Source organism: Odocoileus virginianus, chromosome 23 (assembly GCF_023699985.2).
Source record: "Odocoileus virginianus isolate 20LAN1187 ecotype Illinois chromosome 23, Ovbor_1.2, whole genome shotgun sequence".
Lineage (NCBI taxonomy): Eukaryota > Metazoa > Chordata > Mammalia > Artiodactyla > Cervidae > Odocoileus > Odocoileus virginianus.
In genome coordinates, this window is record NC_069696.1 from 43,760,949 (window position 1) to 43,777,025 (window position 16,077).

A 16,077-nucleotide genomic window follows, 5' to 3' on the forward strand; every position below is an offset into this window, starting at 1 on the left:
ATACACTATAAAGGTAGGCCATGGAGGTAAAATTTGTATTTTACTATGGAGGTGACAGAGAGTCATTGAAAGTTTTATAAGGGGGAATGCCAATAGGATATGTGTACTCTAGAACAGTCGTCTCTCAGCCATGTGTGAGACAGAATGAAGAAAACTTGACCAGATACAGACAGTATTATTTTAATAGTTTATTAAGAGGGATGCAGATTTGGAAATCCCCCTCAAACAGGCTGAAGCAGAAGCCAAGGGAGGGGGTAATACTGCTCAGGGAGCAAGGTAAAGTGAGGATGGGGACAGATGAGAACTTTAGAGAAAGATAGCAATTAGATGTGGACAAAGATAGGAGTGATCTAATCAGACTGAAAAGAATGAAGAGAGAGGTGGGTCAAAGGAAATTTAGGAGTGTGTTGTAGTAGAGACAAACAGTGGTCAACAGTATCAACTGTGACACAAGAAAGATGCTATTAAGGTAAAGACTAAAAACCATCCATTCCTTTTGAAAATTAGTTGTGGCTTCCCTTGTGGCTCAGACGGTAAAGAATCTGCCTGCAATGCAGGGGACCAGGGTTTGATCCCTGGGTTGGGAAGATCCCTTGGAGAATGAAATGGTAACCCACTCTAGTATTCTTGCCTGGAGAATCCCATGGACAGAGGAGCCTGGAAAGCTACAGTCCACGGGGGTCTCAAAAGAGTTGGATAGGACTGAGCAACTAACACTTTCTAACACTTTCTTTCTTTGAAAATTAGTTACTTTGTGACCTTACTGAAAAGTGATCTTACCTTCCTTACTGAAAGCATTTTCAGTGGAATCTGGGAAGTAGGGAATGGTGGAAATGCCTTACTTGCTGCAAGTTGAAGTCTGAGTGGGTAATGAGAATACTGAAAAGAACAAATCAGGAAGAGTTAATAAAGGAACAAAGGGTTAACACTTGATGGAGCAAGGCTTTTGAGAAGACAAGAGAAAAGATCATCAGGAGAGGGAGACTGCTTGGTTTCAAGCTAGACACTCCTGTGACTGAAATAAATGAGACAAAAGTAAGTGTATAAAGGTGTGGGGCTATGCGCTGAGAGAGTTTAAGCCTTATTTATTTCTGCAATTCAGCCTCTGCCCTACCACAGTGCCTAACACATGCTGAGAATTAATAAATGTGTTAAAACGAGGGGTTTGGGGAGGGGGGAAATACCCCACAAAGGCTTGTTGTTTTACAAATTATTTTCTTTTATTAAACTATGTGAGGTTTGTTTTAGGGCCCCTGTATAAAGTACATAATTGGCAGAACAGGTAATAAAAATTTAGTTTTGTCAGGGCTCAACAAAACAAGGAGGCAGCTAGTAATTGTGAGATATGTTTGGCCTGGCACAGAGGGCACTTGGATAGCTGTTTCTGTACCAAATCTTCCAGAAAGTTTTGAATTTGTATCTCACTCTGTTTCAGTTTTCATTCTTAATCTCATCTCTGTGTTCCTAGCCCAATTTGACTGCTTTGTGCTGTTTCTACTTAGTGGTCTGACCTTTGTGCCTGGATCATGGTAACTTAACTTTCAAACTCAGCTTAAAGACATTAATCTTTAAGAGGCAAGTTCAATCACTCTGATAAATTATTTTATTTATTTATTTTTAAAATTTTTATTAATTGGAGGCTAATTACTTTACAATATTGTAGTGGCTTTTGGCATACATTGACATGAATCAGCCATGGATTTACATGTATTCCCCATCCCGATCCCCCCTCCCACCTCCCTCTCCATCCCATCCCTCTGGGTCTTCCCAGTGCACCAGGCCCGAGCACTTGTCTCATGCATCCAACCTGGGCTGGTGATCTGTTTCACCCTAGATAATATACATGTTTTGATGCTGATCTCTCGAAACATCCCACCCTCGCCTTCTCCCACAGAGTCCAAAAGTCTGCTCTGCACATCTGTGTCTCTTTTTCTGTTTTGCATATAGGGTTGACCTTTGTGCCTGGATCATGGTAACTTAACTTTCAAACTCAGCTTAAAGACATTAATCTTTAAGAGGCAAGTTCAATCACTCTGATAAATTATTTTATTTTTTATTTTAAATTTATTTTATTGTGATATAATCTGTCTCCAAACCCAACCCAAGCTCCAAAATCTTATGATGACTTGTAAGTTGAATATGGACTACAAACTTTTTGGTGGTTTTGAATTAGAATTATAAATTAGATTTAGTTGTCAGCATTTAAAAACTGAGGAATTTTATGTAAAAATCCAGAGTCCTGGCTCCTCTTGAAAAATCTGGATGATTTGGTAATATTGGCCACATGTCCCTTCATGGTAACAAGCAGCTGGAGCTAAATAGCAGCAAGGTCCTCTTTCCAGTCCCCCACATTCCCCTTGCTCCTCCACTCCCAACCCACTGTCTCCCCAACAATAGCTAAGTGCCAGGTTTCATTGATCATCTTATGTTCCATCCATTTGACTTACTTTATTAATTTTGTAGTCATCTGAATTTGTAATCCTTGATAAAGAAAGTAAATAATACTGAGGGGAGAGACCCTGTTTATCATGTATACCTTTGTATTCCCAGGGTCTACCTCAAAAGTATTCAAATTTTGAATAAGCAAATTTGTATTCCAGAAGAACATTTTTACTATTAAAGTCTAACTGGAAGGAAAAGCAGATGAGTATAAATAATTATTAAAGATCAAATGAAAAAGATAAAGTTTTGCTAACATGCGTTTGGGGCTCAAAGTTAGGACTATGAAACCTCGAATACTGGGTCCTGGGGGAACAAAGTTAACCATTTCAAATAAAAAACAATTAACAAATTCATTTTAAATGTATATACAATATGTGTTATGACAGTAACACATACGTGAGGTGATTGATTATATTTATATATATACATTTATATATAAAAGACACTTGCTCCTTGGAAGAAAAGTTGTGACCAACCTAGACAGTATATTAAAAAGCAGACATTACTTTGCCAACAAAGGTCCATCTAGTCAAAGCTATGGTTTTTCTAGTAGTCATGTATGGATGTGAGAGTTGGACTACAAAAAAAGTTGAACGCCAAAGAATTGATGGTTTTGTGATGTTGGAGAAGACTCTTTTGAGAGTCCCTTGGACAGCAATGAGATCCAACCAGTCCACCCTAAAGGCAATCAGTCCTGAATGTCCATTGGGAGGACTGATGCTGAAGCTGAAACTCCAATACTTTGGCCACCTGATGTGAAGAACTGACTCATCTGAAACGACCCCGATGCTGGGAAAGATTGAAGGCAGGAGAAGGGGATGAGAGAGGATAAGATGGTTGGATGGCATCACCAACTCCATGGACATGAGTTTGAGTAAGCTCTGGGAGTTGGTGATGGACAGGGAGGCCTGGCTTGCTGCAGTCCATGGGGTCGCAAAGAGTCGGACATGACTGAGCGACTGAACTATATTTAGATTTATAAAATTATTTAGATGTATATTTAGAAATGCAATTTATGTATTTAGGTAATATATGTATTTAGATATGTAATTAGATGTTATATATATTTAGATTTTAATTACAGATGAAATAAACTTCATTTTTCCCCTCTTAAAAACTTTACAAGTACACAAGAAAAGCATGCTCATTGTAGAAAACTATAAAATACAGAGAACTAAAAAAAAATCTCCAGGCATTCTACTACTTAGAGGTACCAATGGATAAGATTTTGATGTATATTTTGATAAACATTTTTTAATGAATACATACACATGTGTGGTTTAGATTTATGTGTGTGTATACACACACACACACACACACACACACACACACACAATTATACTTGAAAAACAGCTAATTTCTGATCTCAGAAAAATTGATTCAATTCAGCAAGTACTTACAGACTACTAAATGCAAGGCACTATTCCAATCACTTAATTTTACGATATGGGATCTTTTTTCATAGAAATAATTGAACTGCTTAAAAGAGCAGATGTTAAATGAGCTAGTCTATGAGAACAGTTGAGGATAATTACTGGTGACTCTTGAACAACACAGGTATTAGGGATGATGGCCCTTCAAGCAGTTGCAAATCCTCCCATAACCTTATAGTTGGCCCTCCATACTTGCAGTTCCACATCTGTGAGTTAAACTGACTGTGGATCACACAGTACTGTAGTATATATTTATCTGCATATAAGTAGACCATGGACAGCAGTTCAAACCCATGTTGTTCATTTGTATTGCATTATGGGTCAATTGTATTAGGAGAGGAATATGGCAGAATGGAAAGATAGGACCCAAATTCAGGCTTAGCTTTAAGCAACTGCATGACCTTGGATAAAACCCTTGCCTCATTTATGATATTGAATAAAAATAATATTTACATTACAGTCCTAATGAGAATGAAATGAGATTATGGCTTAGAATGTTTGACACATGATACTGCAATAGTTGTGTTTATTATCACTATAGTGATATTGATCTTATTAATATACTATCTTAGCAGTAACTTAAGTGGTTGTATCAATTAGTCAGAAATGACGGTTAAGAATTCAATGAATCCAACTCAATAACAAAAGTTCCCAAACAATTCAATTAAAAATTAGGCAAAGAACCTGAATAGACACTTTTCCAAAGGCATACAGGTGCCCAACAGGTACATGAAATGGTGTTAAATGTCACTACTCATCAGGGAAAAGCCAAATTAAAACACAATGAGAGATCATCTCACATCTGTTAGAATGGCTTTTATCAAAAACAAGATATACAGGGATGTGGCGGGGATGCGGCAAAGACAAAACCCTTTTACACTGTTGGTGGGAATGGAAATTGGTGTAGCTACTAGTTACTATTCCAAGAGTCATGTACAGATGTGAGAGTTGAACCACAAAGAAGGCCAAGAGCCAAAGAATTGATGTTTTTGAATTGTGGTGCTGGAGAAGACTCTTGAGAGTCCTCTGAAGTGCAAGGAGATCAAACCAGTCAATCTTAAAGGAAATCAATCCTGAGTATTCACTGGAACGACTGATGGAGTTGAAGCTCCAATACTTTGGCCACCTGATGCGAACAGCTGACTCACTGGAAAAGACCCTGATGCTGGGGAAAGACTGAAGGCAAAAGAAGAGGGCGGCAGAGGATGAGATGGTCAGATAGCATCACTGACTCAATGAAATTGAATCTGAGCAAACTCCGGGAGATTATGAAGGACAGGGAAGCCTGGTGTGCTGCAGTCTGTGAGGTCACAGAGAGCTGGACATGACTTAGTGACTGAAGAACAACTGTTGGTGGGAAAACAGTAGTGGAGGTTACTAAAAAATTAAATATAGAACCACAATATAATCCAGCACCCCACTTCTGGAAATATATTCAAAGGAAATGAAGTAATAACTAAAAGAGAGCTCAGCTCCCACGTTCACAGCAGCATTTTTCACAATAGCCAAGAAATGGAGAAAAGCTAAGTATTCACCAACAGAAGAACAGATAAGACACACGGAGTTGGCCCTTAAAGAATCCCAGGGTTAGGGATGTCCACTCTTCATGCAGCCGAAAATCTGGATATAATTTTATAGTCTACTTTCCACAGACCCAACCAACTGTGGACCTAACCTATCATGGGTCATGTAGTACTATAGTGTGTATTTATTTAAAAAACATCCACATCTAAGTGAACCCAAGCAGTTCAAACTCATGGTCAATGGTGAACTGTACATAAAATGGAACATTATTCAGCCACGACAAAGATGAAATCTTGCTATTTGCAACACATGGATGAACTTAGAGAATATTTATGCTAAGTCAATAAGCCAGACAGAGAAAGATAAATACTGTAGAACTCACTTATAAGTAGAACCTGAAAAAAAATTCAAACTCATAGAAACAGAGAGTAGTGATTACCAGAGGGTAGAGGGTAGGGAAACAAGGAGATCTGGTCAAAGGGTACAATTTATAAAATGAATAAGTTCAGTTATAAGATTAATAATTTCTGGGGATCTAATGTACAGCATGATGACTATAGTTAATAATACCCTGTTGTACACTTTAAAGTTGCTAAGACAGGAAATCTTGAGTGTTCTCACCACACACACACACACGTAATTGTGTGAGGTGGTGAATGTGTTAATTCACATGACAGTAGTAGATCATTTCACAGTGTATATGTATATCAAATTATCATGTTGTATACTTTAAATATATACAATTTTATATGTCAAATATACCCCAGTAAAACTGGTGAGGGAGAAAAGAATTCAACTGATGGAAGATTTTTAGAGAAGTGAGTGAAGTTTCTCACCTCTAAGTTATCTATCTCACAAAACTGAGGTACTTTAAAAAGTGGAATATAAAATCTGCTTAGTTGGGACTTTTACTAGTACTTTTATAAACCAGGAGATGAAGAAAGAAATAGGTAAAAATCCCTGAATAACTTGGTTAAAGTTCTTGTTTGGAGAACTTTTGCAGAGCAAAATAACCCAATAATTTAAATTGTTAGATGTATTTCAGAAGACAGTCACTTTATATGAACTTATAGAATAGCATTTATTATAGTATAGTATAGTTTTTAATTTCTTTTTACTTTTGTCTTACCATTAACTCAAGGGTAAAGGATGTATCTTAAGCATTTATAGCTCACATTCAATAACTTTTTATTGATTAAAGAAGAAATGAAGAGATCAAAACTCCTGTAGCTTTAATTCCAAGAGAAATTAAAAAGAGGAACTAACCTAATCCTTTGCCTGGTTATCAAAATAGTAGCACCTTAATTACATAAGTAGATTCTTCATAATGACTCCAGGTCCTGACTCCTAAGGATTAAGAAGTCTGGGTTAAGGATACAGGAGGCAAAGTTTAAATGTGAGTGTGTTTAGTAGTATATCTGTCTGCATGCCTCAATAAATTCAGAAGTGTATAGAAAAGCTTTTAAATCATTAATTTTTATTATCTCCTAAAACCCTCTAATGGAACAGACAGACAGTAAGTTCTGAAAAGAGCAGAACAAGATGGCCACTAAAAACAGAAACATTTCCCAAATACCCTCAGAAAGGTGAAAAAGTAGAGGGCAAAGAGTTTAACCTACCTCTCTCTTTGCAAAGGACAAAAAGGAATTCAGCAGCAATTTGCTTGACTCCCAGGTCAACATGTGTCATGAGGCGCACCAGCTTATTTCTCACAGTTGAGCCAACTTCAGGTCGATTTGTCACATCCCTCAATGGTGGTAAAACCTAATGGCACAAATGCAAAACCATCATCAATCATTTAAGTGCTAGATTAAGTAAGAATGGTACCATCCAACTAGTCTTTTCTTATAATGTCTACCAAGTTTAGTTTTGTAGGAGTAGAACAAACATTAAAAAAATAGTTTTCCAAATAAAATAAAATGAAACAACAACACTGACTCAATGGACATGAGTGTGAGTAAACTCCAGGGGTTGGTGATGGACAGGGAGGCCTGGCATGCTGCAGTTCATGGGGTGGCAAAGAGTCAGACACGACTGAGCGACTGAACTGAACTGAAACAACAACAACAAAACCAAACCTCGTATGATTTCATTTCACAATGAAACTTCATCTGAAGAGAAACAGCTCTTCCCTGACTACCATGACATATTCAAATCCATTCCTGGGTGTTTGCTCATCTCAGCACCTTGGGATGCCTCAGCTGCCTCTACCAAAATCCATTTTAAAGTCTGGGTCAAATTTCCCTTTCTCCCTCAGAGACTTCTTTAATACCCTGACTCATTGATTTTTTTCTTTCTTTTAATTCCTGCAACATTTTCATTAGTAACAAAACAAAACAAAAAAACCCTGTACATATGTTTTCTAGTTGTTTTCTTTATAATAAAATGGTTATTAATTATTGAGTACTTCCTATGTGCTAGCTGCTGTAATAGATGATATACATACATGCTCTGTAATCAACCCTCACAGTCACCACACAAGGCAGGTGGTATCAACACTGTCATTCCTATCATACAGACTGGCCCCCAGAGGAGTTACAAAACTTGCTTGGTTTGTCTGTTTGATAACTCACTCACTCACCTAGACCCTTCCTCTATTGGTTCTCCTATTATTTTACTGCTTGCTTCATCTTAGCCTCTGAGCCAATTCTTTTTTATTCTCTTGTTCTTTAAAAAATATTTTTGGCTGTGCTGGGTCTTAGTTGCGGCACATGGAATCTTTAGTTGTGGCATGCTGGATACTTAGTGGGAGCATGTGGGATCTAGTTCCCTGATCACGGATCAAGCCTGGGCTCCCTGTATTGCTAGCATGGAGTCTTAGCCACTGGACTGCCATGGAAATCCCTTTCCTCTTGTTTTTTAACTGTTGGAATACTCAAGGGTTGAGTTCTTGGGCAACATTTCTTTACTATTTTCACTCTCTGTTGGTGATCTCATCCAGTTTTATGGATTTATATGTACTGCTAACTCCCTAAAGTGTATCTCTATCTTGATTTCTTCCATGACCCCCAGACTTTAAAAAGCTTCTCAAATTTAGTATGTCCTGAACAGATATTGAAGCTCCCAACAAAGTTGTTTCTTCACAGTTTTCCATCTCATTAAATGGAAAGTCTATTCTTCCAACCTGGGCTTCCCAGGTGGCGCTATTGTTAAAGAACTGCCTGCCAATGCAGGAGACATAAGAGAATCAGGTTCGATCCCTGTTGAGACGATTCCCTGGAGAAGTGCATAGCAACCCACTCCAGTATTCTTGCCCGGAGAATCCCATGGACAGAGAAGCCTGACAGGCTGCAGTCCACAGGGTCGCAAAGACTTGGACATGACCGAAGTGACTCAGCACACTCTTCCAACTGTTTACTGCAAACAGTCTTAATTCCTCTCTTTCACATCCCACATCCAGTCCATCAGCAAATTATTTTGGCCCTACCCTTGCATTATATCCACAACCTGACCACTTCTCACTACCTCCTCTAGTATTACTAAATTCAAGGTACCAGTATTTTTCACCTGAACTGTTCCCACAGTCTCCTAAGTCATCCCGGCTTCCATTCTGGTCCTTCTATGATCTATTCTCTACAGAGCAGTTAGGATGATCCTTTGAAAGTCAGTTCATGTCATTCCTCTTCTCAAAGTCCTCCAGTTCCCATGGCCTCTCATCTTATGCATAGTAAAAGTCCGGATCCTTGCAGATTCCTTGGGTTTCACATAATGTGTCTTCCTGCTACTTTTCTGACAATTTCTTGCTCACATTGCTACACTTTCACAGATGGAACTCCTTAAACTCACTGAGCATTTTCTTGCCTCATGGTCTTTGCATTTGCTGCTCTCTTTGCCCAGAAACCCTTTTTCTAGAAAGTGGCTTGGCTCATTCCCTTACTTTTCTTCAGGTCTCTGTTCAAATATCATTTACAGAAAGACAATCCTTGATCACCCAAAGGAATTCACCTTCAGCATTATCTTTCTCATCCCCTGCTCCTGGTCTAGCCTTCCTCACAGCACTGATCACCACCTGACACAGTATACATTTCTTTCTTAACTGTCTACCTTCTTCCACAAGAGTCTGGGGGCAGGGATTTCTTTCTGTTTTGTTTACCACTCTCAGTGCCTGGCATATTACAGGTTTCGATAAATATTTTCTGTCTGAAGGAAGAATGAATTAACTCAAGTAACTTTTTAAAAGTACCTTCTATAGGTGAGGCACTATGCTAGGAAATGAAGGTAGACACAAGTCAAGTTATAATTTACTATGCCAGACTCTTTATGTGCATATTATTTTTATTTAATCCATTCAGCTGATTTCTTTCCTTCCTTCTTTATTTCTTTCTATACTAAGTGCCTATCATGTATCAGGAGGTTTAAAAAAAAATCAGAAATGAAATCTCAGAAAACTAAATAATCTACCCAAGTGTATATAGAATCCATATTTCAATATCTCTGGCAGGACAGAGCAAATTGCTATTTGTGCCCTGTAAGCATAAAATAATTACACAGTAAATTCTTATTATTTGATTCAGCTAACCCTACTGAGTTTATCTCCCATTTCTAGAGAAATGAGACATGAAACAAGTGATTTCATGTAGTATGTACCTACAGTTCCAGAGCATAGTATCTATTAATAAAGGTTATCACACAAAAATTTTATTAGCTATGTTTTCAGTTCTTTAAAACAAGAAATTTTGTAGTTTTTATTGTTATATATCATGCTCACACAAACTGCATAAGTCTGGATCATTTCTGGTGGTGGTGGTGGTTTAGTCGCTAAGTCGTATCTGACTCTTGTGACTGCATGGACTGTAGCATGTCCCACTCCTCTGTCCATGGGACTCTCCAGGCAAGAATATTGGAGTGGGTTGCCATTTCCTTCTCCAATGGATCATTTTTCTCCAAAATTTCTATTTCCCCCCAAATACTACTTTTCATTAAATTTTTTCTTTTGAGAAATCTTGTCCAGTTCTTTTTTCAAACCCATGGAATCTTCATCTCTTCTATATGCCTCTCCAGACTAATCCAACCCGAATCAGTAATTTCTACCATCTGTTCTCTTTCTACCTGCCCAAATACTGAATATTCAAGACCAATTTACTTTGGGTATGCACAAGGTAGATTTAAGCAGGTATTAACCACTGGGAACAATAACTAATTAGCCATGGTTCCATTTACACTGTTACCAGAACTAATCATCTGTTACTTGAGGTTCTGCCCTTCTTGATCATCATAGTCTAGAGTACATCTTCCTCAGAAGGAAAGTTGATTTTTGTATTGTGCCATTTATCCTTCTCTAGTTAACTTTTTACTTGTTATGTCTCCTTTGTACTGCAGTATTTCTTTGAGGACAAACAGTGGGTCTCACAGTCTTTTGTGCCTACATAATGTATAGACCAAGGCCTTCATATAAAGAATCTGTTTAACAAACAGGATATATTTGGGGTATCCTGCTTAGAGATAGCAAAATCTACACAGTTTAGTGGAAAGTGGATCTCCTATGTGAAAAGCTAAAATATAGGACACAAAATATTTTCATGTATTATTCTTCACTAAGTCTTTCTAGTCAGAACAGATGTCTTAAAATAATCAAACTTGGAAATGACCTTAATTCAGTTATCTAATTTATTTTGCTTAAACGATTATTCATGTTTGATGATACCTAGTCCTCTAATCGGAGAAGGCAATGGCAACCCACTCCAGTACTCTTGCCTGGAAAATCCCATGGGCAGAGGAGCCTGGTGGGCTGCAGTCCATGGGGTCTTGAAGAGTTGGACACAACTGAGCGACTTCACTTTCCCTTTTCACTTTCATGCATTGGAGAAGGAAATGGCAGCCCACTCTAGTATTCTTGCCTGGAGAATCCCAGGGACGGTGGAGCCTGGTGGGCTGCCGTCTAAGGGGTCGCACAGAGTCGGACACGACTGAAGTGACTTAGCAGCAGCAGCAGCAGTCCTCTAATGGACTATAAATTCTTCAAAGATACGAGTACCTACTTTCTAATCTCTCCTTATCAGCAATATCTATTAATATGCTCTACACAGACCAAAGTGCTTATTAAATCTTGACCATAAACATACAGAGAAAAATGAACCTAGTTCATTTATTAAGAGAAATTCTACATGACAATAAACAATGGGGTGAATGGTGGTGCCATGTATTGAATGAGAAAAGAAGGAGAAGATAGAGGGATGAGAGTCAAGAGATTCGTTTCGGATATGTTAAACTTAAGATACCTACATCTAAGGGGAGGAGATAGGTAGGCATACATTATATAAGTCTGGAGAGTTTAGGGGACAATCACGGCTAGAGATAGAAATTTGGGAGCCATTGGCAAATAGAAGATTTTCAAAACCAAGATTGTTAAATGAGATCAACAAGAGAACAGACATAGAGACAAAGATAACACTGTCTTGGGGAACTCAGAACACTGCAAAGAAGAGGTTCCCTGTTGTGTCCAAGAAACCAAGTGAAGAAATTACTTCAAAAAGGAGGGAATACTTAATTATATCAAAATGGTATTGGGAAATTTAAAAAAAGATTTGAGAACTATTAGATCTGGCAATATTGGGTTGATGACTTTTGATAAACACCTCTGTAGTGGACTGGAAAGTATGAAAACCTAATTTCAGGGGGTTCACAAGAGAATCAAAATGAGCAAAAAGGAGAGAGAAGGTGAGCACAGAAAACTCTCCTGAGGAACACTGCATGAAGAACAGCAGAGAAATGGGGAGGCAGCTTGAGAAGTGGGATTAAGGGAAGGTTTTTCTGCCTGTAAGATGGGAGATGTGTTTGGGTACAGACAAAAATGATCCAATACATTTAAAAAAAAAAAAAAAGATGAGAAGAAAGAGAATGTAGGAGCAGAGTTCTTGAGGTGAGAGGGAAAGGGTTCCAGGATATGAGCACAGAGGCTGGCCACAGAAGGAAGCAGGGACAGTTCATTCCCTGTGACAGAGGGGAGACACAGGATATAGTGGTACAGACAGACAGTAGACGCAGAGGTAGGAAGATGATTTCTTACCATCAACTCTAACTACTACCATCATAACCTTCAGCATCAGTTCTCTTTTGGGATGGTCTCCTCACATCTACTCACACTCCTCTGGCCTATCTAGTAGCCAGAATATCTTTAAATATAAGTGAGGTCACACCACTTCCCTTCTCAAATCCATCCAGTGCTTTCCCATATCACTTAGAAGAAAACTGAAAGTCCTACACAACCTTACATTGTTTGATTCTTGCTTACCTCTCGTACTTTATCCAGCACTCTCCCTCTGGCACAACATTGTCTAGCTTTTCTGCTTTTTCTTAAGCATACCAAAATATCCTCTCATCCAGAAACTCTGAACTCGTTCTCTCTGGTGCATTCCTCTTCCAGAATATTCCCAGAACTATTCTCAGAGAATATCCTCTTCTAGATATTTTCAAAGATCCTTTTCATACTTATCCAAGTTTCTGCTCAAATTTTCTCAAGAGAAGCTCTTCCTTATTCCCTTAAGTTTTCCCTTCCTCTGTATCTTTCTTCAGAACACTTATCACTACTTGCCATTGTATCAAGATACTTATTTGTTTACTTTTTAATCCCCCTACTATAAGGGAAACTCCACAAGGCAAAGACTTCATTTGTATTTCAAGGCTTAGAACACAGCACACAAATCTCAATAAACATTTGTTGAGTAAATGAATGAATGACTTAAAAAATATACAGGGTCACTTATTTCTGGATTAGGAAGATTTCAAAGATTAACACTTAAGTTTTTGGGTTTCTGACATTCTGAAAGGAAATCACTGTGAAAGAATTCAATTCATTGATTTTATGTTAAAAAATACACATAAGAAGATTAACTTTGAGATGAAATATGCATTAAACAGTTACCTGATCTTTGAGAAATTTTCTGATGTTTCGATGGGCTCGGGAACACTCTGTTAACAAGCTGAGAACTGGAGTAAGACCCTCTCTATAGCTGCTTCCCTACAAAGAAAACCATACATGCCGCATTAGATTAGTTTATAACAGTATTACTTTTCTTCATATAACTGAGTATATTAACACTCCTCTTTTTGAGGGGGAGATATTTTATGTTACCAAAGCTGTAAAAACTATTTTACAAATTATTTTCTTAAAAAATTTCTATTTCATGAGTTATCATCATGCTTACTAATGCTTATTTGTATCCTTCTTGATTTTTCCTGCATTTTATAGGATTCTCACTGGCTCAGACAATGGGCTGAAAGGCAGCAAAGGTTTTCATGACCGACCCAGACTAACTTTCTGCCTTTTAATATAGTTACTTGACAAAGACAGTGATCAGAAAGGAGAAAATAAGCAGCTTACAGTGGCAATTTTCCTTTAAAGATGTCTTTTGGGTGTTATGGAAAGTATTTATCATCAATTTTGGGAGGGGGATAATTTTTACTTCTAGAACTTATAAAATACCTACACTAGAAAATTACTTTTTCCTTTGTTTTCAGGCACTAGTCACAATTTTGGTGTCACATCAACACAATTTTCAGCTTTAAACAAATAAATTCACTTGGTTTCAGCAGTTTGTCATTTATGGTAAATAAAAAGCTTTCCAGAGTATAAATAATTATTCAGGATATCAGCTATAAAAAATTTAAGATTCAAAAATCACATCCTGTGATGTCTGTATATGTGTACAATTACATTCTTTAGAAGCATCTTCTCCATTTTATCAGTATTACCTTGTCTATTCTCTTTTCCATAAAATTGAGTAAGACATGAATGGCTTCCATATTCATACCATTGTATACCATGGTATTGCTTTTCAAAACTGTTTCTTTCTCAGCTGTTTTATCACTGGGCAGTTCATCTAGAGTCGTTGCTTCTTGGGCTGTTTCTTCATGGGTTAATGGACAAATGAGAACATCCAAACAAGAGACCGGAACATTGCTTAAAAGGTTGACTGCATTGCTGAAAAGCAATTTAAAAAGACAATATTTTAATTTGATTTGAATAGTCCTTTAAAATGCAAACATAGTAAGACTTTTAGGAGTCAATTAAAATTCTTCTTTTTCAAAATAAGCCTTTAATATTATTTGGCATTTACTGACTAAGAGACAGAAAATAAAGAGAATTGTTTCAAATACACACATGGCAAATTAGAAAGAACAGATGCTAAATGGACATACACAATCACATGATGTCATGTCACTTTCTGAAATGCTAAAATAGGAATTAGTGAGCTTTAACACTAGCTCTTTACTTTTATTATGATACAATACTAGTCTTGCAGTTTTTCCTTGGGGTTTTAAATCCTTTTGTGGATCCACTGGTGTTTTATTATTCCTTAGATTACAACATAAAGCATTTGAGAAGCACTGTATATAAGCAGCTTATCACGGCGGCAACAGCATTAAGAATCAAATATTGCAGGATTAAGTTTTGTCCTTCCTAGATGTAGAAATACAATTTTTAGATCATCCCCTTTTTCGTAAGACATTTGCCGAAAATGGTAAACGGTGCATTTTCTCCCTCTCTCATCCCCAGATTTCTTTAAAAGAGGCCAATGTAGCTATTTCAAATCTTCATTCCCTGAGGCCTTTCTCGCTATGTGTCAATGGAATCAGGAGCCTGGCATGTGCACCAGTAGGGGGAACCCAAACCTTGTATTTTTTGGTATTCCCTAAAAACTTTGTTCCGCTTCTTGATGTGCAAGAGACTAAAATGACATTAACAATTTAAAAATCAGACATGCTCTTATTTAATATATTTTCCTTCAGGTATTATTTCATATTTTTTCATTTAAAAGGAGAGGTGGTGTTCTGCGCTAACTGGATCTTAAAAGCCTGTGCCTCAGAACTTCCTGATAAACAACAATGGAGAGACAGGCATTACATTTCCTAGTGACAGAGAAGCAGATCTAAAAATAACCACATCCTGACTAAAAATAAACTCTTGCAAATGCAATTTAAAAGTCTAACCACTTGGAAACCAAATTCAGGGCTTAATCTAACTGATGCGGTCTTAATTTATTCCACAGTAGTTTCTTTTAATTTAGATTATAGTGACACCCTCAAAAATAAAAAATAAAACAACAAAACAGAAATAAAATACAAAATATTTTCTCTCCTCTGCCCTGAAGTGTGGCTGCATTTCCCTAAGAATGGGTATTTCTTTTCTTTCTTTTTATATTATGGGAAAAAAATTTTGTAAGAACTCCAGGTTTAAAAAGTAGACAATGGAGAACAGTAAGTGGTTAAAGGGCATCAAAAAAATCAGAACCAAGAAGAAAAATAATTTAACAAGTCCTATGAATGAATGGTTTCTGATAAAATACAAGTTACTTGGTTCTACCCACAAAGAACCTACTACAGCTGCTGCTGCTGCTATCACTGCTACTACTATTCAACAAAGTCTCTTTTTGATTATTTGTAAATGATCACAATTGGCTGAAATACAATAGTTTTCCCTCAAGCCTTCCTTTGAAAATTTTTGCAATTATCTGTAGATAATTATCTATAGATAAAAATATTGCTCCTAACTTAAACATTTAAGAACTATTATTAGATATCATAGATGTACTGGGGGTAAAAAAAAAATAGAACTCTTCTTAATTAATTTCTAAAACCATAAAATCCATTTTGAAATGTTACTGGTATTTTTTCCAACACAGACGGCAATAGGCTGGCATCTACCACTGAGACCACACTGAAAAGTTTAAGGTGATGC

The 16,077-nt window shown here is 37.2% G+C and overlaps 1 protein-coding gene across 6 annotated transcripts in view; it reads right to left on the reverse strand.

Annotated features, from left to right (window-relative positions):
- The window catches only part of RIC8B (RIC8 guanine nucleotide exchange factor B), a 103,419-nt gene that overhangs the window by 33,817 nt on the left and 53,525 nt on the right, over window positions 1-16,077 (reverse strand). For all 6 annotated transcript variants that reach the window (XR_011483036.1, XR_002312087.2, XR_002312086.2 and 3 more), the window contains exons 5-7: window positions 14,091-14,319; window positions 13,261-13,356; window positions 7,019-7,163 (exon numbers count right to left, since the gene is read on the reverse strand). Coding sequence is in view for 2 of the 6 variants with exons in the window: in XM_020883546.2 (XP_020739205.2) it covers window positions 7,019-7,163; window positions 13,261-13,356; window positions 14,091-14,319 (470 nt within the window). In the remaining 4 variants the exon portion in view is untranslated. The remainder of the gene's footprint in view (window positions 1-7,018; window positions 7,164-13,260; window positions 13,357-14,090; window positions 14,320-16,077) is intronic.